This window comes from Pelecanus crispus, chromosome 1 (genome assembly GCF_030463565.1).
Source record: "Pelecanus crispus isolate bPelCri1 chromosome 1, bPelCri1.pri, whole genome shotgun sequence".
Classification (NCBI taxonomy): Eukaryota; Metazoa; Chordata; class Aves; order Pelecaniformes; family Pelecanidae; genus Pelecanus; species Pelecanus crispus.
In genome coordinates this window covers 136,823,288-136,848,653 of record NC_134643.1, presented here as the reverse complement: position 1 = coordinate 136,848,653, position 25,366 = coordinate 136,823,288, and the positions used below count along the sequence as shown (strand labels likewise).

Here is a 25,366-nt window from a genome sequence, read left to right as displayed (position 1 = left end):
GGGCTACTTAATTCACCAGGGGTCTGTGAATCTTCCTGAGGGTTTGTTAATAAACAAAAATTCTGCTGAGATCCTTTCAACAGAAGGTACCTTTCATGATGGGAAGTTGTTCAGGTATGAACTGATAAAAGTGACAGGAGAGAACATTATGTGTGTTGGCTCTTTAAAAATACTCCAATAGTATCTGCTTCATGCTAGTCCTAAACTGTTTTTTCTGGCTTGCTGCCTCTATTGATATTTTGCCTCAAACCGTAATCCATGAGCAGTTAAAGCTTTGTACAAGCCTCTTGCAAAGGGTTTGCTCTCACGTGAGGAGGGAGCTGCCTGTCTGCGCGCCACAGTCTGAAAACGTACCTCTGAACCATCCTGCTGTTCTCTGGGATTTTTTGTCTAGCTCTTACTCTGCTCCCCTCAATTCACCCTGCACTGCTTGCTGCTCTCCTCTGTGTTGGAAAAGGACTGACTCCCACCAGGAAGGTCTAAGAAGGTCTCTTCAAACAAATGGTAACTTTTACATTAAAAATAAGCTTTGTTGTTGGTTCCAAGTAGCAAAGGGAAGTAGTACAAGAAAACAAAGTTTCTCAAGGTTTGGCAAGCTATCGGAACTGAAAGATGGGGGGCCAGGACTCTTCTGGGGCTCTGAAGTGTCACCAACTCACCACCCACTCCGTGCATGACTTTGGTTTGAGCCGGTCAGGCCATGGGGTTTCTCCCCAGAAGGATGCTGTTACAGACTCTCAACTGCCTTTCCAAGGCACCCGGGGACCTTTGGTAAGTGGGCTCTGTGGAGCCAGCATGTACCAAGGAGAGATTCGAAAGTGCTTCAGTTCCGCCCGAGCGTTCCCTGCAGTCAGTTAGATGAGCCTGGCCACTCGACATGTAAAATCATTTCTTGGAACTTTAAATCAGTAGTTTTCAAAGTTAGAAAATCATCATCTTCTACTGCTGAGTACAGAGCATGAAAAGAACTATTGAGAAACTTTTCAGCATCCCTGTTTCCCTCACTACCTCCAGTGTATAGTTCCTCCCTGACGTTTGTGTGGTCCCATTTAGTGCTAATGGGGAGAATAGACTGTATTAGCCTGTTTGTTTGTGTGTTGCTGTTATGCAGCTCTGCTGAATGCAGTATCACATTCAGCATCGCACCTTCACAAAAGACAGAAATTATCTCAAAGAAGCAACAGCCAGAAGTGGCAAATCCTCCCGCTGCAGTATTGGCATGCGTTATTGGATTCAGCAAGCAGGTCTGGCGTTATCTTGCTGTGCTGGCTTTCAAAACAAAGACTGCAGCAAAAGAATCTGTTCTTGATCTGCATTACAGAAGACAAATAAAAACCACTCAGACTTCCTGGGATGGCAGAATACCTACCCAGGCTCCATCGGGTCCAAACAGCTCTAAAAAGTTGCCAATAAATTCCCTGGACTTTTCTTCCCATTTCTGAATGAGGTCATGGCTCTTCTCTTCCACCTTGTAAACAAATTCCTTTGATTTTTCCTCCACATTCTTGACTTTTTCTTTCATTTTGTCCACTTGGTTTTGAAAGCGGTATTTCTTCTCCTGTTTTAAAAGTGTGGACAGAGATTAATATATAGGGACTTGGAAATAATTAGCCACTGACAATTGAGAAGAAGAAAAAAATTGCATTAATGTATCCTAATAGATATGGCCTTGGTTAACTATTCCCACATTGTTTTTATAAATGCAAATTTAACATTTGTGGAATGAAGTGCAGAAGGTACATCTTGGAAAGACAGTCTTGTGTGATTACTGTGTTTAATTTGCTACCTGAATCGTTCAATATTTTCAAACTGAATGCACTTTGAAAATTTTACGAATCTTGTGAAGGATATGAGTGAGAAATTAACAGCTCAAACTTAAGCAAAAGGCAAATCTCCCTCGGTTTTCTAGCAAACACACCCCACTGCTGACTTGCCAGCCTGGATGATAACTTGGACCAAAATGTCCCTTTGGTCAGATTTCTGTAGAGCAGAAGGAAAATTCTCTTCACCTCCAAGCCTGGCTAATGCAGGAGCTTCTGGCTGCAAGAGAAAGATGTGCATGGGCCAGTGGCTTGGGGCCAGCAGATTTGATAGAAAAGAGAGCAAAGTCCTAATTGCTAAGGCACACAGAAAAAGAGAGGGACAGGGAAGATAACGCCAGAGGGCTAACATTGGGCCAGGCTTCTAAAATACTTCAGGGTTAAAGGGCTTTTGTCCTGAAACGCTTCTGTGCTCCTCAAATGTACAGGACTCGCAGCAAACTAATGCTGTGCCCTTGAAGGTGTAATGGTCTCTGTCGAAGCACAGATCACCACAGGCTTTTAATTTCCTGTGAACTTCATTTAATGGGCACTTGGATTTACTCTTAAAACAAACACTGTTTAGGACTGAGCTGGGGTTTTTTTCTAGCTCGTGAATCACTAGAAGAACCATCTTTGCGGGCCACAAGGCCAAAATAAATCCTCAAGGTGCACCTAATAGGTGACCAAGCCTTTCTTTAACAAGGAAACAAGCACTTTTCTGTCTTGGCAAAATCCTGCATTTTTTTTATTTTGAAACACAAACAGCCTCTAGTGCAAATTAGTATTTCTGCATTTAAATTACTATAAGCTAAATAACCAAATGCCAGGAGGGACTTCAGGATGCATCAGCATCTGAGACTGGGGGAAGCATACCTTATGCAACAGTGTCTTAACCTCAGAGCCACTAAGGGGTAAATTTGAGAACCCCCAAGGCATCCTGCATGCCTTAATTTAACGGGTATTTGCAGTAAGCAGTGATCCTTCTGGATAGAGTACTTACAAGCAGGATGTTTTAGAGGTGTAGAAGACTGAAAAAAAAGCACAGTGAAATAAATATTTATGCCCTGTGATCTGTGATTCATCTGCCAGACTTCAAAATAAGAAACAAGTAAACAAAACCCTCATGAAATGACACAATTCAGTCCTTCACAAGGGGGTTTCCCAGCTCCAGAGAAGGAGGGAGAAGTCCGCCCGTGAGCCAGTCCAATCACAGGAAAGATTTCAGTAATGTGGGTTATCTTGAGGCTTTAAGACTTGAAACAGAAAATGAAGGAAAGTAAACCTTCATTTCTGTTAAGCATTTACTCCTCACTGGAGGGTAAGGTGCAGCTCTGTATGTGGAAGCTGAATAATTTGAGCCATCCTTTTAAATGGCGCTCTTGCCCTACCTATTGTGGCTCAGCTTCCTAACACACTTTATTGTCTCTTAAAAACCATTTTAGCTTCCTCTAGTAATCTCACTGCTCACTGGTTGGGTTTTTTTGTTTGCTTGTTTTTATCCTGTCACATTGTAGAGAAAGTTTGGATATCAAAATCTTTGCTCTCTGTGCTGCCTTATCACAGTGGGAATAAAGAAATTGTGTTTTGGGTGGGTGGCTGAGAAGCCTGTTGGGGGGGTGGGCTCCTTCCTAGTGTGTCATTAAGTCATGTACAGCTCAAGGAGGAAGGGGGAGCAGCAGCTTTGTCACAAAAGTGAAAGCTTAAGATGGAAATGAAGCTGCTAATTAATAGGAGCAATTAAAACTGCCCTCAGCTTACCAGTTTCTTTTAAATTAAGTTCTTCCCAGCTATTTTAAAAGCAGCAGGAGGAAGATATCCTTTTTAACCTTTACTCTACATTCAGGATCCTAGAAGAGAGTGTTTCAGAAGCAAATGCAGATCAGTGTACTTACATTTATAAAACTAACATTTAGCTCTTTGGCAGTGTATCCTCGTTGGAGGTTGCGCCGGGCGTACACATCGTAGTCCCGGACGATCCTTGTGATGATATCCGATGTTGAGATACCTTCGGTTCTCTGCGTTGGTACAAACATTCCTGAGCAAAGCGGGAAAAGAAAGCCTGCTGAGAAAGCATGGCAGGACCAGGCACTGTGGCAGGCAGCTGAGGATGAACACAAAAATGCCTGACCAAGGGTAAGAGACTCGCAATTCTGCCTGTCTTATTCCTAGTTCTTTCCTGTTGTTCCTGTGTGAGCTTACGGAAGGCGCTAGGTTTCTATACCGTTCATTTTTCTTCAAGCCTTCAGAAAGCCTAAAACTTGCCCTCTTCACAGTTCCAGCTGTGATGTGGAAGTTATTAGACTGGCAGGGGCTCCTGAGCCAGGAAGGCTAAACCTTGCAGTTGTGACAATTCACTGAGCAGTTCTTTCTATAAGCCTGGCACTTATTTAATGTTATATAAAGGAGTGGGGGGGTTGGCTTCCACTCCCGCTATTGAAAGGCCATTTGCTGCTCTCCTGTGTATTTCCACTCTCCCCTCCCCTCCTGTGCGGCACCATCTGACGGTCTTCATTCTGCTCAGTAAAACAGACTGGCCTCTGTCCTTGGCCAAAGCCAGGAAGCGCCTTCAGGTAAAAGATGCATTACAGTAACTGGAAAACACCCTGGAGGTGCCAATAGCTTGTACCAGGAAGATGAAGCGTAACGGTGGTGTGAACAAACACAGATACACCGTGGGGACTGAGGGTATCAGTCTCCATAGCCCCCATCTCGTGTCCACCTGGCCGTGTCAGTGGCTGCATAACCACTCTCCCTGCTCCGACAAGAGCCATCCCTAATAAAACTGGCCATTTATTAATACTGCTTGTATTTTCCTCAACACACCTAAGGATTATATACATATTTTATATATATATCTCAAGACAGGATCACTTAAAGCAAGTCACAAAGGCAATAACAGCAGAGTGCTAGCACACCTTGGTTTAGTAGTTAGATAGGGCTACAAAAAATTACTACTATCACTTATATGTAATTGCAACATCAAGCTGCTGCTAAGAGAGAGATGTAAGATAAGACTGGAAATGGGTCTGCAAAACAAAGTAGTGCTTTGTCTTAAAAGGGTGGTATAGCTACTGGCAAATTAATCTTCATGCGTCCACTTGAAGTAGGCAGGCATTGCTAGCTAATTTCACAGGGTTAGAAAAAGACCTGCAGGAGGAATCAAGAAGCTTTGCAGCCACTTGTGACTAAATGCTATGGGATATTTTTTCTTTCTGATCTCTAATTAATACTCTGTGAAAAAATAGATTATTTTAATCACGAGCAGAGAGGTTTCCCTGATCGTGCTTTTCAGGCTTGCAGCAGTCACTCAGGAAGCTATTTTTGGAAGCAGTGAAAACCACTTTAAGCCAGAAGCCTTTATAGGTAGGAGCTACAAGAATATATGAACAAATCCAAACCCTACCCTTGCTAAGCCAAAAGTGGAATTGTTTTCAAGTAGATGCATAAACCCATGTATGAGAACATTACCTTTAGTCACCGATTTTGCTTTCATATGCTTCGTGTGTTGGGCTGATTCATGTTTTCCAAACTAATTGTTCACAGATGTGCAGAGGTTTAGTCAGTGCACCATCACCCAGCTCACTGTTGTCCATACGCCCTCCCACCCACTGAAGGCAGCGGGGAAATGGGAGCCCATGGGAATCTACACAAGAAGTTCCGCAGTTCCCATCTGCTTCTCTGCTCCCCAACAACCCGATGTGGGAAAATGGGAGTACTGGAACTAAGGGAAATGCGTAAGTGCACAGCATTGGTCTATTTAAAACAAAACACCCTAGGAGAAATTCACTATTGGAATAATGCTGTTCTGGAGCATTAGGACTATTACAGCACTAGATCTCAAAACTTCACAAATAAGGTAACTTTATTCCCAGTTTATATGTAACAAAATTCAGCCATACAAGACTGAAGTCACTTCTCCAGCATCTCGCAGTGATGGACACGGGGCAGACCACAAGTTCCTGAAGCTGTAAGTCCATACTCTATTCTGCAGACAAAGTTTAGATTTCCCACCAGGACGTGTGTGCACTGCACCTATGCCCAACAACAGCAGAGAAGGATGTGCCAGGTTTGGACACTCTCCAGCTCAGCCTAGTAACGATGCAGTGACACCAAGGGCTCCTGTCATGTTGTCCTGTGCACTCAGCACCTTATAGAAGAAAGGCAACGTAGCTGCCTGGCCAGCATGTATGCTGTATGTCCCTTGGTGTCCTGTCCTTCCCACAGGTACCTTTGTTCCACTGCCTAGTGAAGTAAGCTGGTGCTGGCTCTGAAACTGTAAAACAGCAGTTCCCAAAGGAGGGTTGTGAGTCTGACACCACAGTGAGGTTTGCAAGTGGAAAAAGATCAAGAACTGCTGCTATAAAAAGCTTATTCTTTCAGCTCAGGTCAATACCTGGTCTACTGCTGTCATTGTACAGCTTGAGAAGGTCGCTTTGCATGACAAATTGCCATCAGGCAGATCTACTCTAGAATTTTTTTAAGCCTCCAATATACATGTTTATGCAGACCAGGAAGAGGATGGATTCGCTGGTGTTCAGGGCAGCACCTCCAGGGAGCAGGAGGAGAAAGGTATGATCGGTTCCTCCTGCACTGTTCACTGTGTTAAGACAGCTGCTGCTGGCAAACAGTGGCTTAATATTGTCACCTCGGATTTAATTCAGCTTCCTTGAACTGATGAGATACAAACTCCTGATGACTTCAGCATGGTCATGTTCAATGTAATATGGTAGTAAACCAAACTGCTAAATAGTCATGGTAAATTAATCACTCTGGTACTGATTTAAACCCTCTGCCAGTGTAGTAAAAAGAACCCTCAGTGCAAATCAGAAGTGGATCCTAATGAGTCCTGAAGGCTCCCTGTGCTTGCCCATATTCAGGACTGGGCTGTGTCAAAGAGTCACCAGTTTGCGGTTATCAACAAACCACTGAAGTTGGCTGGGCTGCTCTGGGAACTGAACTCATTTTCATCGGTTCAGAGCTCTTAGTTGAGCACCCTGAAATTGTTTAAAAAACCCAAATGGGATTCTTCTGTGACAGATCTGAATGGTTTCCTGGGGGTTATGGCAGGAATTCAGCCAAGGACATCCTTTGTGGTTTTACAAAGTGAACCTTTCTGCCGAAGTCAGCAGTACCTACCATTAGGGCGTAAGAGAATATGATATTATCTCTACTGCTACTCTTCCAGCAAAAGGCAGTAAAAGAATTTGAGCTGAGGCTGAAAAGGAAGGTGCCAAAAATGTAAAGTTGCCCTTACCTGCCTCCTTTATGTGTTTGTATACATCATCCGAGCCAGCGGAGGAGTACGGGATGTCATCATGGGCTACAAAGTCAATCTGCCAGTGAACAGAAGAAGAATCACATGCCACCATCACAGAATTTTGGTTCAGTGGGGGGTCGTTGTGGAGGATCATCTCTTTTCTCGACTTCAGCTGACTTGCTTTTGACATTCTCATCCTAAAGCGATCACCTAGAATATTGCACTAGATTTAGGCCTACAACTGCTGGGTTGTATGATCAATTATGAAAGAACAGAAAGCTTGTCTCCAGAAGCACTGGCATTAACACATCACTCTGGCTCGCTCTGTGTGTGATTCTGTAGAAAATCTAAGACAGCCGTTTCTGCTTTTATTGCTACTGGAAGAGCTCAGACAAGTGGCAAAGCCTTGGCTTTCAAAACCATGGAGGCAGGATTGTTGATTCTGCCTCCATAGGGCTGTGCGTACATAAATGTATACCTAATACTGTCACACTGTGCATTTGGCACCCAGTGATGTGGATGCTAAAATACATCCTAGTTAATTATACTTTTGTTAAGATTTATATATATTGCAAGACAGCCAATAGCACGTAAGAAATTCTATCCTGCCTTTTAGAGATGACATTTTCATGTATTTCTGGCCACTTGTTGCACCTGTTGACATTAATAAGAAACGTGCCTTTAATTCAGGACTTTAACAGAGCTTTAGTCACTATGTCATAACTTTTCTGGTTCATGATCTTCTTTCCTGAAAGTCAATTTGTGAAAAATTCTTCAGTCTTATTTTACTATTCAAAAATCCCACTACAGAAATAATTTCAGCATCCTGAGACAAAAAAGGCAAGACAAATATAACATTTTCTGACAAAGATGGAGGCAAGCAATGCTATGTACCTAATTTCAGTGACTGGAATTAACTGAATTAAATAATTTGCTCCAGTTAACGGAATTTCACAGGCTTGATGTTTTTTCTCAACTGCCAGTCTACAAAGGGGAAGGGAGGGATAAGGGGAGAAACGTACCTTATGTTTTTCAAGGAACTCGGGTGTCAGTGTCCAGGGTGCATCTCTGATGACCTCATCCACATAACGACAGTGTCTGAGGGCTTCATATCGCTCAGTTTCATTCATCACAGTGAAGCCTTTGAATTTATGAGTTAAATCATCACTGCAAACTAAAATATGGAAGTATCAACAAAATGGCTCCACACTCAGTAGAATTAGCATGACCAGCAGTTATTTATTTCCTGGTAATTCCATTAAGCACTTAGTTATTAGCTTAGCTAATTTTGGGGTGCTCCAAGGCATCTACGAGTTATGCTCAGGGTTGGCAGGTACAACCATATACTTATGAGAGATCCTTCCCTTTCTGGAGCTGCAGCCAGAGCCCAAGTGAGATATTGTAGGATATCTCAAGCAGTACTATATGCGCATAAGTGGGGATTTCATGGGCAGTGAAATTTCAGGGATGACGGACAATGCTTTAAAAAAAAATCAAAAAGTGCAGTGTTACCAATGACAGAATGCTCGCAAATGTCATGTAACACGAAATGGTTGAGGCAGGAAGGCACCACTGGACATCACCTAATCCAAACCTCCTTCTCAGGGCAGGGTCAACTACAGCAGGTTGCTCAGGGCCATGTCCAGTTGAGTTTCCAAAGATGGGGACCCCTCAGCCTCTCTGGGCCTCCGGTTCCCACTTTTTTGTTCTTATGCAAACGGTGTTCTAAATGTTGAATTTGCCAACAAAGCTCTAAATCGCAGCAGAACAGTTTCTCACTAAATAAACACTGATGGAAAACAAGTCATGGCAGATTTTATAGGAATCTGTCTCTGAGTTTAGCTTTGAGTTCAGCAGGTTTCATAGAAAGAGAAGTAAGGCTTGTGCCATATTCAAATTGGAAATTGCAGAAGGAAGCCCCATGGAAAGGTCTGGGAGAAGCCACATGCTCTAGTGGAATGAGCGAGTCCAGAAATCCTGCATCTTCAACTCTGAATGTACCAATACTTTTGTCACATTGCTTTTAAAATGAGGGGAAGCAACGCCCATGTTACCAGAAGACTATAAGGTTAGGTATTATCTTTCTACCCACATAACATTTCATAAAACACAGTGGCCTGCCCCCCCCAGCTGTAACTCTGCCCCATATTATAGCTACAACAGTCATTTGACACCCCACATGGAATAACATGATACCCATTTATAGCTGGGTCGACAGTGGTTGTCCTTCACCACAGGTCAAACCTGTGCCTTTGGATCTCACGTCTGTGTGCCACCGGGACAAATAGTAAATGTACTTGACAAATAATAAATGCAACACTATTAGTGCTGCAGGGAAGTGTAAGAGCAGCCCTACATCTGCTGCTTCTTTCTAATTTGAAAACATCAACCTATCAGGCAAGGCGCTGGCAAAGATGCAGTCTTTTTTGAGATCTAAAATGGATGTTCTTGCTGTGATAGTCATTAAGGACCTTTAAAGTAGGAAAAAAAAGTAGGAAGGCTTAGATAGCCCTGGATTTTGTGCAAAATTCAAAGCCAGATAATAATATACATATGAATTTCAGCTAGCAAAATGCTACTCTGTCCTATTATGTCATTTTTTGATGCCTGCTGACAAGAAATTTAATGCAGATCAAAGCATTTTCAGTAGAAAGATCCCTTCCGAGACTGTATTTATATTTATTTACAGCCTTTATGCCACCTTAAAGCTACCCTCTCCTGGAAGAAAGGGTCTACCAAAATTATTGGAAAATAGTAATTTTTGCTTGAATTCTGTAGAAAGGTTTGATTTCATTTTTTGATTACTCTTTGTTCATGTACAGTGCAGACACAATATCTTTGTGTTTTCTTTTGATTCTGTCATCCTGTTCTAATGACTGATTTGGGAAGGTAAAAATATCTATTAAAAAAAATTTCTTAGCTCCAAATAATTGTCTTGACAATGAGAAATAAAAGGGATTGGTTGTGGTGCCCACAAAAACACATGACACCAGTGCTTTTGCAGCACAAATTGTATGTGGGTGTGGAAAGGTGCCCATTTTTTAAACATGCTAAGATGTAGAGTGCCTTGCTGGGAAGAGGTGCTGATGAGTGCTGGCTGCTTTGTCCTTCACTCCAAAAATAAGGGCAAGGTGAAACTATGCTATGAATTTCAAACGAGCCAGACTTTTGCCCCAGAGCTCCTTCCCTGATCTGGGACACCCCCCACTCCTTTAAAAGCAACAACAAAACCTACATAACTTGCATGGGTTTTTAAACCTCGCAGTCTTGCACCTCCACTAGCTTCTTCTGCAAGCTCTCTGGCTCAGCAGGAAAACAACAGAGTCCTAAATGTTTCCTTCATAACAAAGGGATGTTTCCTTTCCCTCCCAGGAAGCTCCATGGGAATTCCCACAATTCATAAACTTAAGAGTAAACCCAAAAAGTATTGTTTATAAGGAGATTTTGCTTTTCCTCTGTGTTGGGTCTTTTTTCCCCCCCTTTCAACTGATTTGGGATGAAGGTGCAAAATAATGCATCTTATAAAGTGCCTGAAGATTGCATTCACATTCGCTTTATCATCACTGCTGTAAGCATTTGAGCAGCGGAAGGTTGCTGTGAAATGTTTATGCGAGGCATATCTCAGCCCCAAAGGTGCAGGGAAACTGGAACTGAAATGCATGTTTATGAGGCCTCACGAGAGCAGGGCTTGCACAGCCAGCTGGGCAGGACACAGCCACCCTCCAGTGACTCCTCAGGCACGTACCAACTGCTGAACAGCTGTTAGCCAGCCGCACAGCAAAAAAAAGAAGCTATTCACAGCAAAAAAACCTGATAAGAAAGTAACCTGCCCGGGGACACTTGTGAGCTGAAAACTACATTCAAATCATGACCTACATTTGGGTCTCCAATGCTAACGGGCTGGATTTAGCTTCTCTGCTGATGTTGAAGGCTGGGTCTGCACACACAGTACTGACCTGGCAGCCAGGGGACGTGGGCTGTGCCTGGCTGGCAGAGGGACCGAGGAGCCAGAAATAAATGAGCGATTGATCTCATTCACTCATCTCCATCTTTGAACAATTTTGAGTGAATAACTGAAAAAGGTAAATTATTCATATGGAGCTATTCTAAGCTCAGGCAGGCACCTGCTTTAACTAGAATGGGAATTGTGCCTGTGCTGCTGAGGACAGAATTTGACTTTTACTTTAATTGATGCAATTGTAAGACATAATTCAAGGCAAATCGCCTATAGAAAGCCCCCAGAGTGAAAGTAGCATTCAAAGTCACAGTGTATAAACAGCTGGGGGTGCGAGCACGGCAATAACTCTCTGATACTGAAGCACAGAAGCAAAGATCCAGCGCAATAAATAACTCTGATCTTACCTCCTACTAATAAGTAGCTATTTGGGAATAGAGTTTTGGCTTGCATAAGAGCTCTAGCATGGCCAGAGTGGAAGAGGTCAAATATCCCATCTGCATACACTCTGACAGGTCTGTCAACTGTGGAGAAAGAAACACAACAGTGATTTTTCAGACCCAAAACAAGTTGCACTTAATTCTACTGGACAGGTTTTTGTTCCCAGATAACACGATTGCTGAGATTTACCCCAGTTCTGATGTTCAAAATGCACGGTGGGTGAACTTGCAGTGTTTTATCCTGCTCGTTACTTGTTCTTCTCTGTACTCTCTGCTGTTTTCTCTCAGACTTAGCCTATTTCTTATCATCCATCATCCCCGTATTCTAATTTAGCAAAAATGTCATCTTCCTGCCTAATTCAGAGTTCTACCATATGTCTTGTTCTTTTCTCTCTGCCTTTCTAGTCGGTTCTGCCTTCTGGATTTTTTCAAAATTTTCCTTATTTTTTCCTATCATCTCCATTCTCCCCTCTTGTCTGTGACGTTCTTTTTTCCACAGCTTACCGCTGTAAAAATGTATTGCTTACCTTACCTTATTGCTTACATAAACCTTTCACTTCCCTATTTTCATACTTCTCCCAAGCTCAGCCCTTCTTTCTAACGAGCCTATCATTTCTTTTGGTCACCATCCTCCTGCTATCACCCTTATAACGCTTGCTGTTTGTACGACATCTTCAGCAGCAGCCTCCAGACAGAAAAAGGACTTGCTTTACCAAATGACACACCTGACAGCTGTGGACAAAAGCAAAAGGACAGAGGAGATGAGAGCAACAGAGTTCCAGCCTCCATGGACTGTGCTTCAGTGCTACAGAGAGATGTCTCTGCTGTCAGGACATCCAAGGGTCCACGGGAGAACACTGTTCCTCGCAGAGCTGACTGGAAAGCTGTGGCTTACCCCTATGAAGTGTACAACCTTTAAAAGCTTATTTTAAATATGTGAAATAAGTATATGAAGGCTTTTTTTAAAGAACCTCTTGGAATTTGGGGGGGGGGGGGGGGGCTGAATTATGTATTTGGGATTTTATGTGAAATCATCCTGTTTCCCCAGCCCAATCACAAAGGTAGGTCTGGAAAAAATGTCCAGATAGAGAGTTCCAAAATTGGGCATGGTTTCTTTTCAAAGGCCAAATGGCCTTTAAGGCCACTTAAGGTCTGATGTGATCAACAAAAATGTCAGTGAAAGAAGAGGTTTTCCAGCATACAGAGGCAGTATGTGAAGAGAATCCAGGAGGTAGCCACTACACAACACAATTTTCAGGCTGGCTGGAGTGGGCTGGCAAGCCTGCCTTAAAACCAACATGCAGACATCCATGAAAACATCAAACGCTAACTTGAAACCTTTTCTCCTGTTGTTTCTCTAGCAGAAGATAATGGTCCTCTAGTTACTGGTTTCTTCCCCATTACCTGATAGCACCAGCTACCAGGCTGGCCCTTCTGCTTCCAAGTGGAAGGCACAAGTGAGCGCTGACAGATGTTTGTAAGGGAGAGGCGGCGCGTTGGCCCCACGGTCCCAGCACCCATGGTCCTGCCAATGTTGCTCTCTACACATACCTGGTGTTCCCAGGCGGGCTTGTGCAATCGTTAGCTTCTCATGGGGGGCTTGGCACTGACAGCTTGTTTCATCTGCAAACGGAGCAGGTGCTGTGAGTGTCTGGAAGGGGAAAAAACCATAAAGAAAGTAAATTTGTTTTTTCCATCAAATAGTTAAAAAAGAACCATCTAACTGTGGCAGGATGCTGTAACCAGGCTTAATGCTGTTTTTTTTCCCTGGGGATTTTTGCTTTTTGGTCATCCCTGAGCACACAGAATTCACACAAGGTAAAATGATGAGGAAAATAAAGCTTTCCAAACACATCATGCAACTTAACTCTTTGTCTGTTGAGAAGCTCAAGCACTTTTGAGGTAGGTGCAGGTACATGATTTTTCTTTCGCGGGGCAAAGTCAGGTTTGATGGCCCAAGCAGCTTAATCCTTGGTTTGGTCTCAATGAGTCCAAAGGCCCAAGATGCAAAATGTGTTCTGCTATGTGCAATTAATAGCTGGAAAAACTAATTGGGATTTAGAAAGCTGCAAACGGGCCGCCTCCTCACAAGCACCAGCTCCTCCAACTGACATCAGTACAGATGACTGAGACTACAGGTTGTATTGTTCTGTCTTTGATCAGAACCTTGTATAATTTTGAGGAGCCATTCAAAATAAAGCCAAGACTGCAACCAGAAGTCCCACCTAACTAGAGCTAACTGAGCTGCAACTCCTTTCTCTGATCTGACACATACTCTAACAGTACTAAAATGCTCTAAGTGTGATCAGAGCACCACAAGGGTACTTGCTCTGAAGAGCTTATAACCTAAAGATATAAGAGAGAGAGAGTGAGGATGTGTGAAGAATGACGTGGCATTATCTGTCAGGAAACCTGATTACAGAAATCGCATTTTCTGCCCATGCCTATGTAGGAAGTTATCAGCGATCAGAACCTCAGATATTTATTATCTGCCATATGGTCTGATATGAAAAAACACGCTTCTACTGCTCTTGGCTTGAAATCTTTACGAAATCACAGAAGCAGCAAACTACCATGAGCTGAGTTTTAGTTTGCTTTGGTTTTGTGAGATGAGGTGGTAGCTGAGACAAGCCGAAGGAAATCAATCCCTTACTTTGCCTCCACCATGACTTAGCTGGGACCTTGTGGCCTTGCAGCAGTGGCTTGGTTCGGTTTTGACAGTGACCACTTGTGTGACGTACAGTTGTCACACCAATCTGAGCACCCACGGCTGATCGCAACAGACTCTCTCTTCCCCGTTACACTTTTTTCAGCTTTCAGATGCCAAATGCTTAATCACTGAGCATTTATTTTCTTTAGCATCCCTGAGACACTTTAAAACGTGCCATGCCTAATTGCTGCTGACCTCTGGGCTCACTGGCTTGCTGCATGGAAAGCTCAGAGGACAGTAGTAAAACAGCAACAAAGACTTAAAGATTCCTATCCAGCTCTTTCTGCTGATTTACTAGTCATTTTGTTTACAGAAAGCACTACAATTTTATGTAGATTTCGTGGTTTTTCTCCTTCCATTTTTCTTTCCTTTTTTTCATAATCTCAAATATTGCAGGAAATCATCATCATTAGTATCTTAGTGATGAAAATCACAGCATCTCTGCAGAGACAAGGTTAAAAATGGAGAAACTATGACCAAGTCCAAGTTCCTGTCTGGGTTTCGTTGACAGGAACTGTTCGTCGGGCCACCCATGCCGCACAGCATAGAACATTACACATAATCATACCGTGCCAGCTCCCTCCTTTTTTTTCTAAATACTGTCTTTTTGCTTCTGGCTTTGCGATCGCTGTGTGCTAACCTGTCTTTTTATCTCCAAGCAAGGTCAAGTTACATGGCAGCCCATACAGCCTGGTACCCGCTGGGATAAAGAGGAAGGCAGAAATGTTAAAACAATAATAGCTATGGTCTGAGGCCTGCAACTGGTAATCAGATCCTAGCTTGGCAGAGGCTGTTTCCTTGGAGATTATTTGAAGAAAATAGGCCTGGTTTGCAGGAAGATATTTTTTTCCCCCAGGCAAACACAGTGGTGCTTTTTATCCATGTAAACGCCTTTGCAACACCAAGATATTTCTTTCAGTCTTTGCTCAATGGAGAACAACCTCTATTAGCTTCCCATCGGTCCACCTTTTGTAAACACTCATCATTAAAGCTCGCTTTATGGCCAAGGGCTTAGAACCAGACCTGTCAATATTCCCATTACTCTGTGACCCCTCAGTCACTGGATATGAAAATACATTAAATACAATAGATTAAAATCAGCAATATTCTATCAAAGCCTCATAGGGAAATGCATAAATACCATATGCTGACAGATCAAGGGAAATAGAGCAATAGCTTCCCAATGAGTATCCAATATTATTTCATTTTATCTGGCCTAGAAAAAATGTTACTGAGCTTAACAAAAACATGAGTAAAATGAGACTGTTTGGTTTGTATATTATAGCATAAGATAAAATATTTCAAGAAATTATTAAAAAACAGAAATAATTTATCAAGCCTCTTTCAGTTTGTATTTAATTACTTGTATTCTTTCCAGTTTCTTGTCAGTAATAACTAGAATTGGGAGAAGAAAGCATGTAATTTATATAGCAGCTTTTTCATTTTGGTTAATCCATTAAAGTACTTTTAGAAGTTCGCTATGGTTTTGCCAATAATCAGATGGTTAGACAAAGACTTTGTGCAAATGTACTTCTGTCTTTCTCTGACAGATTTTTCCCTTCATCTGTGCCTTCATTATTTTCTAGGCACTTAGATTTTGCGATTAGTCAAGCAAGTCAAGTTAGCCTCGTCTCTTGGACCAAGGTGAGCTTCCGAGATCTGCATCATTCTGTAGCAGGGTGCTCTATAGCCTAAGCGTGAGTTCAGTGATGAATTATCTCATTTTGTTTGTTCAGCACCTGCCTCCTCCTTGTATTATTTGATATTCTTGTATTGGAAGCTTCAGTAAATTCATCCAGAGTCACCTATTCCCTGTCCCTCATGATTTCACAGTCCTCTCTCTTTTCTCCGCTCAGTCACGTTTTCCAGGCTGAAGAGCTTTATCTTGTTTATTTGTTCCTTGTATGGAAGCTGGTCCACAACTTTGATTATTTTTGTTGCCCTTCCCTGTTAACTGCAAGGTGGTTTATATGGTGTTCAAACTGATAACTCTTCCAATTTCTAAAGCTTTAATAAATAGGAATAGAAAATTATTTACGTGCTGCTCACACTTTGCAGTTATCTTTGATGACATAAGCACCTTACACCTGGTGTCAGCAAGGGAGAACTTACTTTCATTTAAGCAGCCCAAATGCCACATTGTTACTGTATTATTAATACGTGGTGTCTAGAGAAAGCCTATTACATGTCATAAATGGAGAAGTCATTGTAATGTTAGGACTCATTAGTGATGTTTACTTCAGAAGATGTTAAAAACCTCTTGCAATGCAAGTCCTATTTCCTGGGAATAAAGACGCTGCATTCAATTATAACTAAATTAACTTCCTAAAAATGAACGTATGCAAAAACATCATATCCAATAACCCTAGCGTATCAGAAGCCATTCATTCTATGACAAGTTTAAACAGTGTCTTATTTGCATTCTCACAAATTTGCAAAATAAGTTAATGATGCTCAATAAACTTCAGGAAATTAAAAGATGGAAGGTAGGTCAAAGGGGGACTTCCTAGCAAATGCCTCACAGCTCCATTTGCACCCAGTAACGTCTTTGGAACCCCCGACTACATTTAATGAGACACTAGCCCAGAGAGGAGAGTACAGTGTGGTAGGCAGCACTGAGCTGGTTCTGTGGCTGGGATACTTTGTGAAGAAACCCTACATGACAGCTAGAAGCAGCTTATTTTCAGGTGTATCTTGATGCTGTCTTTTTATTATCACTCTTCATAGTCTTTTAGGCTACTGTAGCCATTTAACTTAGCCGCTAGTCAGCAGATAAACTTTCGTAGCTCATGTTTCCGAAAGATTAAAAGGAAAGTAGTCTGTGGTTTGCAGAGGAACAGGGTTCATACCACTGAAATAACAGGTCAAAAGCACGAGCACCTCCACACCCTCTCTTTTGTTTACAGCCTGTAATTGGAAATAATTAGTTGTGTTATTGTTTGCTTGTTTTCTATATGGTTGTTGGGTTTTGGTTTTTTTTTTACATAGCAGCAAGGAAGACAGAAATATTTTTTTAAATGGGCAAATGTAGACGCATCTATGCTACAGTGCATCTGCCATTATAACTCTGCCTAACTCTGCCTGCAACATGTGCTAATGGAAGGAGCGACTCTCTTCTTTTTTTTCCTTTTTTTTTTTTTTGAGTCACACAGCTACACTACCTCCCTCACCACATGACATAGACAAAAGCATTGCTCTCTTGGTAGAGAGAATAGTTGTATTGTCATCTAAGATTTTGCCATCGACAAAGGTCTAAGAAAATTTCAGCTCTTGAACCAGTACAGCTACGCAGGCAAAACTTGATAGAGCAGGCTGGGCCTGTGCTTATAAAACAATAAAGCTGGTAGGCAAATTCTGTGGGAGGTCTGATGCTGTAATCTCCTTTTATCTCAGAGGCAGTATTTAAAACAGATAACTGATTTCACTGGAGCAAATCACGTGGGTAAGATCTACTCATATGAGGAAAGATTATTTTGGGAACCTGCTCCTGATGTTGGCAAACAATAATTACAGAGCAGGAAACACTGACATTAGTTTTAAGGAACATTTAAGAGAAAAACACTATCAAAACTCTTGAGAAGGAACTAAAAATACATGCTGAGTTTCTGAAGTATGAATACCCTTTGGAAGTGGAAAGACTATGTTAAGGACTACCAAGGTCTTCTCTTCGAGGTTCAGGGAGACAACACTGTGAAAAATGAAAACCGTGTTGTCTCATGTATTACCTTTGGTAACCTTGACCCAAACAGGTAAACTTACGAGCAATTAAGTTGTAATTGAATGTTACTGGTGGGTGCCTCCACGTAAATTTTTCATTTTTCACAACAGTTCCAATATTAATGCATGTATCAAAAGAAAATCTAGCCTGTTCTGCTGACTCAGGGAGGCAGATGTAAACTGAAGGTAAGGCAAACTAACCTAGTAAGATTAATAACCTAAAAAAAAAAACAAATCCAAACTATTTGAACTATTTGCAGGCATTCCAACTTGCCTTATTCTCGGTTGCTTTTTCTGGGCTTTATCTTCAATCAAATATACTTTGCTTGTCATTACTACTAAGTCAGTAATGATGAAGTGCAAGATGCAATTACAGATTGAAGATATAATAGAAGAAAAGCAGCTTCCACTGCCTTCTCAAGAAGCACAATGATGTACGTATGTACAGATTCATAGATTATGAAACTAGAACAACTATTATATAATCTAGTCTAATATTTGCAGAAGGCCAAAGAATTTCGTGACGAGATTCCTGCGTGACAGCCGTGACTTTTGACTGAACTGTAACACGTTATTTAGAACACAAAATCCATCCTAGAGGTAGGATGGGCTCCAAGCCAAGCAGAGCTCAAGCACAAGAACCACCAAGGAAGCACCGCATCTCCATGAACACCAGCTGGAAAAGAAATGCGGCCCTTGGCAGCTCACCCACCTGAGCCTGCTCCCCCGGCACAGCTGGAAGGAGCACTGCATACAGGTGAGCCAGGTAGGACTCACTGAAAGAACAAACCGCAGCTAAGGCGGCGTGCAGCCTGTGAGCCTAGATGTCCTCCTGTCCTGATGGCTAGAGACTTAGCCAAGCCGTCAGATGTCCTGGCACTGAGGAGGGATATGCAGTATTTCACGATAAAGAAGTATGCGGCTCCTTCAGCAGGGCTCTGGTTACCAGGAGGCAGCCTGCAGACGCCATGGCAAAACGAGGATGTTGCAACAGGACTGCAGAACCAAACTGGCCATAGTGCCTTTGCAATTAAAAGCTGAATGGTAGGTGCTTGCTGGCCCATGAGTAATGCTGAGGGTTGGCCATGGTCAACAGACCAAAAACGTGTAACCACTGCTCTAATGCCACTCTGGGTTTTACTGATCATTCCAGAAACTGGAGATAATGTCAGTTCGTATTTTTTTCTAATACCCATTTCTTTTTACTTGTATATTAGTGTACACACCTGATGGATGGCTGAAAGGACCTAACTTCAGCTTGAACATAGGCAAGGGTTAATCTAATGAAATGAACTGAGTTATAGCTAAGATATTGGGTGAATGTGGCCCAGTATTCAATCTCTACTTCTGCTTCTACATAAAAATACTTAACATGTATCAATTATTTCACGGCAGATGCAGGACAGCATTTTTTTACAAACCATTACTCAAAATAGAGCTCTGTTGAAGCAAGAGAAACCCCATTTTTTTCTTCCCATGCAGGAGGCACGTACTCGCTGTGGTTCCCCAGCTGGCAGGCAGAAGCACCCTGGGAAGAACTATTTTCCCATAAGGAGTGCACAGGGCGTCTCTATCAGATCCCTGATTCATCCAGTGCCTTTCACAAGAGGTTTTCACCTTATGCTGTCTGCCTACGTGCGTGTAGGAAAAGAAAGCAGATTACATGGAAACAAAGGTATAAGCACATACTGTGATAGACAGTTCGGCTGCATTGAGTGTCTGTGCACGATCCTGGATGGGTGGTTATACGCAACGTGTACTTCTTGCCCACGTAGTTAGTATTTGGCTCCTAATTCTGTATTTCTTCTGCTCCACATCCATGTATGTGTTGGGTTTCTTTTTACATTTTATATTACATATGTTACTTTATAATGTTGTTTATGTTTTTGAGGAGGGAACAGAGAGAATCTATTTACAATGGTTTTCTACTCCTTTTTAAAGATATGATACAAACCTTCATAGTAATGACAACAGCACAGTTTAAGAAATTGGTAATATTCTCCTAATAAAAGCTGCTTCTAAAATAGCATTGCATATATGCATTTGCAAGCAAGGAATACAATACATGGAATGTAATGTTTGCTCTCCCTGTGTTTATGTGTCATTTGTGAATCCTGCAAAAATATCTGTAGTTCTCTATGTGTGACGAATACATATTGCAACATGTTTTTGCAGAGACTATGGCATTCTGGAACGTATGCCAATTACACGTCCTTTGATGTAGTAAAGGGGAATCACAGCAGATATTTGGTGTCTATGGGCAATTTTTTTTTTTTTAAGTGCAGTGAAGATTGCTACAGGTCCCCAAGCACCAACCACATTTGACATGTTTCTAGGGGTTTGCCCTTTCATGTAGTATCCAACATTTATGAAAACTAAAATTAATCCAGAGCAGAAACTGAACTTGTAAAGGACCAAAAAGATATTCGGTCAAATAAAGTGATTTGGGGTTCCTCAAATGTAAAGCTGTTTACATATATATTTATGCTTAGTTCCACTTTGAAGCAAACAGATGGCAGACCCCCTAAGTCATAACAGCACGTGAGACAGAAACAGATGCATGGGACACTTTTTAATGACAACAAAACCCCCTAAATTCATCATCAGATCCTCTCATTAAAACTGCATGTCCCTTTCAGTGATACAGGAATGATAAATATGAAGATCTATGGAAGCTCGTGGAAATAAAATATCTGAAATAATTCCAGAGGTTGCACCAGACCCTCTCAAAACACTGTTTGCAAATACAAAGGGAGTAAGGCATCCAGGGATGAAAACATAGGAATCCAAGGCATGCACACTTTTCTTGCAATTATTTCAAATTTTGTGCTTAACATTTCATTGCTTAACAGCAGCAACAGGAAAATTGACTACAGGAGTCTAGTGCCCCCCTAAACCAGTACAGAGCTCCAGTGAACGAAAGTACTGAAACGTTCTCCTCTACTCTTCAAGAAAATTAAAAAAATAAAACCAGTGTTTTCCAAATGCACTTGAATGATTTGAAAAAATTAATTCATGTACTCTCTTCTAAAAAAAATCAATAAAATAAACAAAGTGGCTAAAGCAGCTGATTCCTAAAATGACATGAGAACTGTGATCCTCAATTATACCTGAGTCTCATTCTCCAAAGTATTGTAGGTTCAGTGGCCCCAAGATATTTGATACCTAATTCTTATTGAGCTGTAAAAGTCTGTAGCCTCTGAATCTCAAGACAAGGCAGCAGAAGTAAATCCAGGCTTGGGAGCAAGCGCTGGGATTTCTCCAGAGTGAACCTCAAATGGCCCTGCTGCTTATAGTGCCTTGGCAGAACATGTTTTATCTGCCATATGGATAGGTCCAAAGTCTCCAGCTAGTCTGTCCTTGCAATGGTGATGCTAAGCAAAAAAGAAACTAGCCGGGTACTTTCCACGCAGGGCCCTGATGCCCCTTCCTGCACAGGCAAATGGGATCTGGCCACAGCTTGAGTTGTGTAAGGACGCCCGATGGTAGCACGGATGTCACGTAACCATGATCTCGGGAATAGCCCGGTACTCCTGGGATGGCATTGCCAAGGACAGAGCAGACACAGCAAAAAGCATCTATCTGCTTCTTTATGTCATCTTGAAGATAGATTCGCTTTACTTTAAATTCATGAAAACTGCTGCTTAATCCCTGCCTGGCCCTGTACCAACCACCATCCCCACAAGCACAGACCAAACCAACCACCTACGTGTCTGCTCCCTCTCCTCCCATGTAGTTCACCTTGGCTAATTCAGGTGGTTTTCTGCTTAGCTGGTTTCTTAAGGTTCCTTAGGTTGTGCCTGACTTTCCCTGTGTGTTGCAAAGAGCCTGTATTCCTGATTCGGGCTCAATCTCACATTAGACTCAAAGCACAACGAGGTAGGTACTGTGAGGGAAACGTACGTTCCTGCATTCCCTCAGCTGACCTAACCCTAAGGACTTCAGCCAGTTTTGAAAATAAGACATTGGTACCCAGGTCTCAACAGTACTTTCCCAGATGTTCCCACTGAGGCCTGTGATGGATGACAGAGACGTGAAATATGAGGAAAAGAAGCTCTCAGCCTGTTCAAGGGAAAGATGAGACCAAGCAGTAGGTTTTGAAGTTTGTTTTCAAGTAAGTTTCGATGTGTATTCAGTTTTGCTTTGTCTGCAGCACTGTCCTTATAAATTGCCATTGTTTCCTTTCATGAAAGACACTATCTGGAATTGTCTTCCTGAACAAACTGTGTTGAAATGCCTGTTTTTTTCTTTTGGGGTGAGGATTAGTAATGCTCAAGGTGCACACTGATCCTTCAAGGAGCTGCCCACATGTGGGACCAAAGTTAAAGTCTTGATCCCAAGGGACATAAATCAGTTATAAAAAAAATAAGCAAATAATTTCACAAGGCTTTGTGCTTACTCTTTGGTATTTCCTCCTATGGTATCTCTGCCATCCAGTTAAACTAAGAGCTTGCCTCACTTACGGGCCTTTTTAGTACAGACGCACACAGGCAAACCCTAACGCTGGGATTCCCAGGCTGAGATCCACAGCCCAGCAGTGCTCTGCAGCTTGCTGAAAGTTATCCGGGGGCAGCTGCCATACTTTGAATGTGTGGCATGACATGACCGGCAGCGATGTTTATTCCATTTAAAACAATGAAGGCCCCCATGACCAAACCATAGGTATCCTAGGGTTTAAGTAGGAGAAGCAATTTCACTTAAAAAAATGGATGGGACAGTGGTAGATGAGAAAGTGGCCTAACCCAGCAGTTTGGTCCAGACGAGAAACGGATAAATGCAAAACTACACAAACCAGGACTGGAGAAATGCTATTGCGTGGGGTTTTTTTCCTTGACTACCAAACTGCTAAAATCACCGCTACGGATAAAGCCTGCGACTCTAATTGGTTTGTTTCTCCGTTGTGCATTGAGACTAAGGTACGTACGTCACTCAGGGAGAGATTTTCCTGGCATTCAGATATGTGGAAGTTGAGAACATAAAGAAGGCAAAGATTAAGTGAGAGATGGACCAGGGGAATTGACTGAAGCATGAACGCTCATTAATGCTCTAGCTGGTTAAGAAAACCCAAAGAGTGTCTTGGGAAAAAATTAATGGCAATTTATATCACAACAGTACTAGGCACTGGAAAAAATCAGGTTTCAATACACATTGAAACTTACCTGAGAATTGCCTTCAATGTCCCCTGTTTTCCTGCTCTTTGAAGGATACAGGGATTTTCTTTAGTCCTACTGTGACACTTCCTGCCAAGCTAGCAGACTCCATAGCCTAAAATCAGAGGATCTAGTGGCAGATATCCATTAAAAACATTCACAGTTTTAAGGCTTTAAATAAATAATTCCTGTTTTAATGAAAAGGATGACAACTGTTTCAGAAAAGAACCCACCCCCTTTTCATCTTCTAAAATCTGAGCTGGTTCTGAAGTTATATTTCTTTTCTTAACAAAAATTGCTTCCTACGAATGAGCCTATATTAAGAACTTGAAAGCCCAGATAATTAGAGTGAACTAATTAGAGAGACGCGTAATAACCAGTGAACAGCATTAAAAAGTCATCTGTAAATACCACAGACTTTCCTCGCCACCAGTTATATCACTCTGAGACAGTGGAGCCATCCTGAGGTACCATCCTGAGGTCCAGGATAATAAAATGATACTAAAATGTTAACTGAGACCCTTTTTCATTTATATCAATGAAATGACTGGGTTACTGGCCCACCCCTGTACATGCTGCCTTCAAAGGAGTGGGATCAGAGAAAGTACTGAAGATCTTAAAAACGATCTGATAGGAACTCGATATCCATGTTACTAGATTGTCTGTCAAGGGGTGGCTCACTTTAACTCTTCAGGACCCCAGCTCTGAATTCTTCTCACTTAAGGCATTACTTGACTACACTTGCTCGCATCACTCCTTATGCCCCAACAAGTACGGTGTACTGTATTATACTTCAGCAGGCAATTTTTTTTTTTTTTTTTTTGCCTGAAGATAACGTAGATCTGCTGACTGACAAAATATCACTTTATAAGGACACATTTTCCATAAATCTTTATTCAAAATGCCTCCATTGTCCATTATTGGTACTCAGGAAGATCTAAAACATCGTAATGAATTCCTGTTTTATTCGTGTACTCTAGCTGTCACCTTAATTTCCACAGAAATTATACTGGAATGCGTGATACTGTAAATACTAGCATCATATTGTCACTTCTTTCTTTAAAATCTTTTAAAATGTCAGACTACATGGAGTAATATATTCAAACGGCTTGTTATATCTGAGCTTTTGACAGAGAAATCTTAGACAGCCTGTACGAACACACTGCAGTAACAACACGTGAGCTAACTTTCCCTATTAAAACAGCTCCAAAAGCCTTCCATGAAGAAATTAACAGTCGTCTTCAAAGCTGATTCTAATTATAAGTAGAAAACATTAATTTAGGTCAGCTCCAACAACTGTTGCTATATCTTGTCATATCATAACAATGTCTCAAGTACAGCGTTGAATTTAATTACCGAGGTTTGATGTTTAAATAGGTTTTAATTAGGACTGTGACTGAATTCTGGTGTTAAATGATGTAATTTCCAGTACTAAACTGTTGCATCAGTCATGTGCTTTCACACCTTGATGCCGGCTCTGCATTTCTGTGTGTGCAAACTGGTTACTGTTATTACTTTTCTACCGCCTCACCAGCGGTGCATACCACGTCGGAGAAAGGAGCGATCATTCCCGACAGGATTAATAAAAGGTTTCGATAAAAAGCAAGGAAACATTCCAATTATTTTCAATTAGCACATGAAAAACGGGCAGCTCCTAGAACCTCAACTCTTGGGACGCAGCAGCCCTGTAAAGTTGCCTGCACGATGTGAGGGAGCCTGCCCTCACCTGTAACCACAGACCATGGAAGGAGTTTATTTTTACTATCACTCTCCTGGCTCTTCCTCATCCTCCCCCCCCCCCCCCCCCAAAAAAAAAGAACCCAACCCAGCCGCGCCACTCTCCAAGACTCTCTTCCTCACACACCCCGAATGAACAGGGGACCAGCTCCTCGCTGGGCCCAAGGTGGGCGCAGCGGGTCTCGCCGTTCCCGAGGCCCCAGAGGGGCGGAGGGGCGGGCGGCGGGGCTCAGCGGGGCGCGGGGGGGGGGCGGCCGGGGGGCCCCGGTAGGACGCGCCCGGGGGCCCCGCGGAGCCGCACGGCGGGGCCGGGGCCGGGGCCGGGGCCGGGCATCGCTCCCCGCGGCCGCCTCCTCCGAGCGCACGCTGCTCCTCGGCATTCATTAATAAAGTCATGCGGGTTTGGGTTTTGGGTTTTGTTTTTTTTTTTTTTTAATTGTAATACGGCTTCGCCGAGTCACATGCTTCCCGTTTACCTGAGCTGAAACCGTGGCTTTGTACTCCGGCTGCTGCACGCCAGCCCTGCGCGAACGCGGCACACCTTGCCGCGTCGTTCCTCAAGCGCGCCCTTGCTCGTCGGGGGCTCGGCAGGCGGAGG

The 25,366-nt window shown here is 42.5% G+C and overlaps 1 protein-coding gene across 1 annotated transcript in view; it reads right to left on the bottom strand.

The window, feature by feature from the left end:
* Positions 1-25,366, bottom strand: part of PCYT1B (phosphate cytidylyltransferase 1B, choline) — a 30,331-nt gene that overhangs the window by 4,469 nt on the left and 496 nt on the right. Inside the window, exons 2-7 of the mRNA XM_075722697.1 lie at positions 13,006-13,105; positions 11,422-11,538; positions 8,082-8,233; positions 7,057-7,135; positions 3,695-3,837; positions 1,370-1,558 (exon numbers count right to left, since the gene is read on the bottom strand). Of these exons, the coding sequence (XP_075578812.1) occupies positions 1,370-1,558; positions 3,695-3,837; positions 7,057-7,135; positions 8,082-8,233; positions 11,422-11,538; positions 13,006-13,105 (780 nt within the window). The remainder of the gene's footprint in view (positions 1-1,369; positions 1,559-3,694; positions 3,838-7,056; positions 7,136-8,081; positions 8,234-11,421; positions 11,539-13,005; positions 13,106-25,366) is intronic.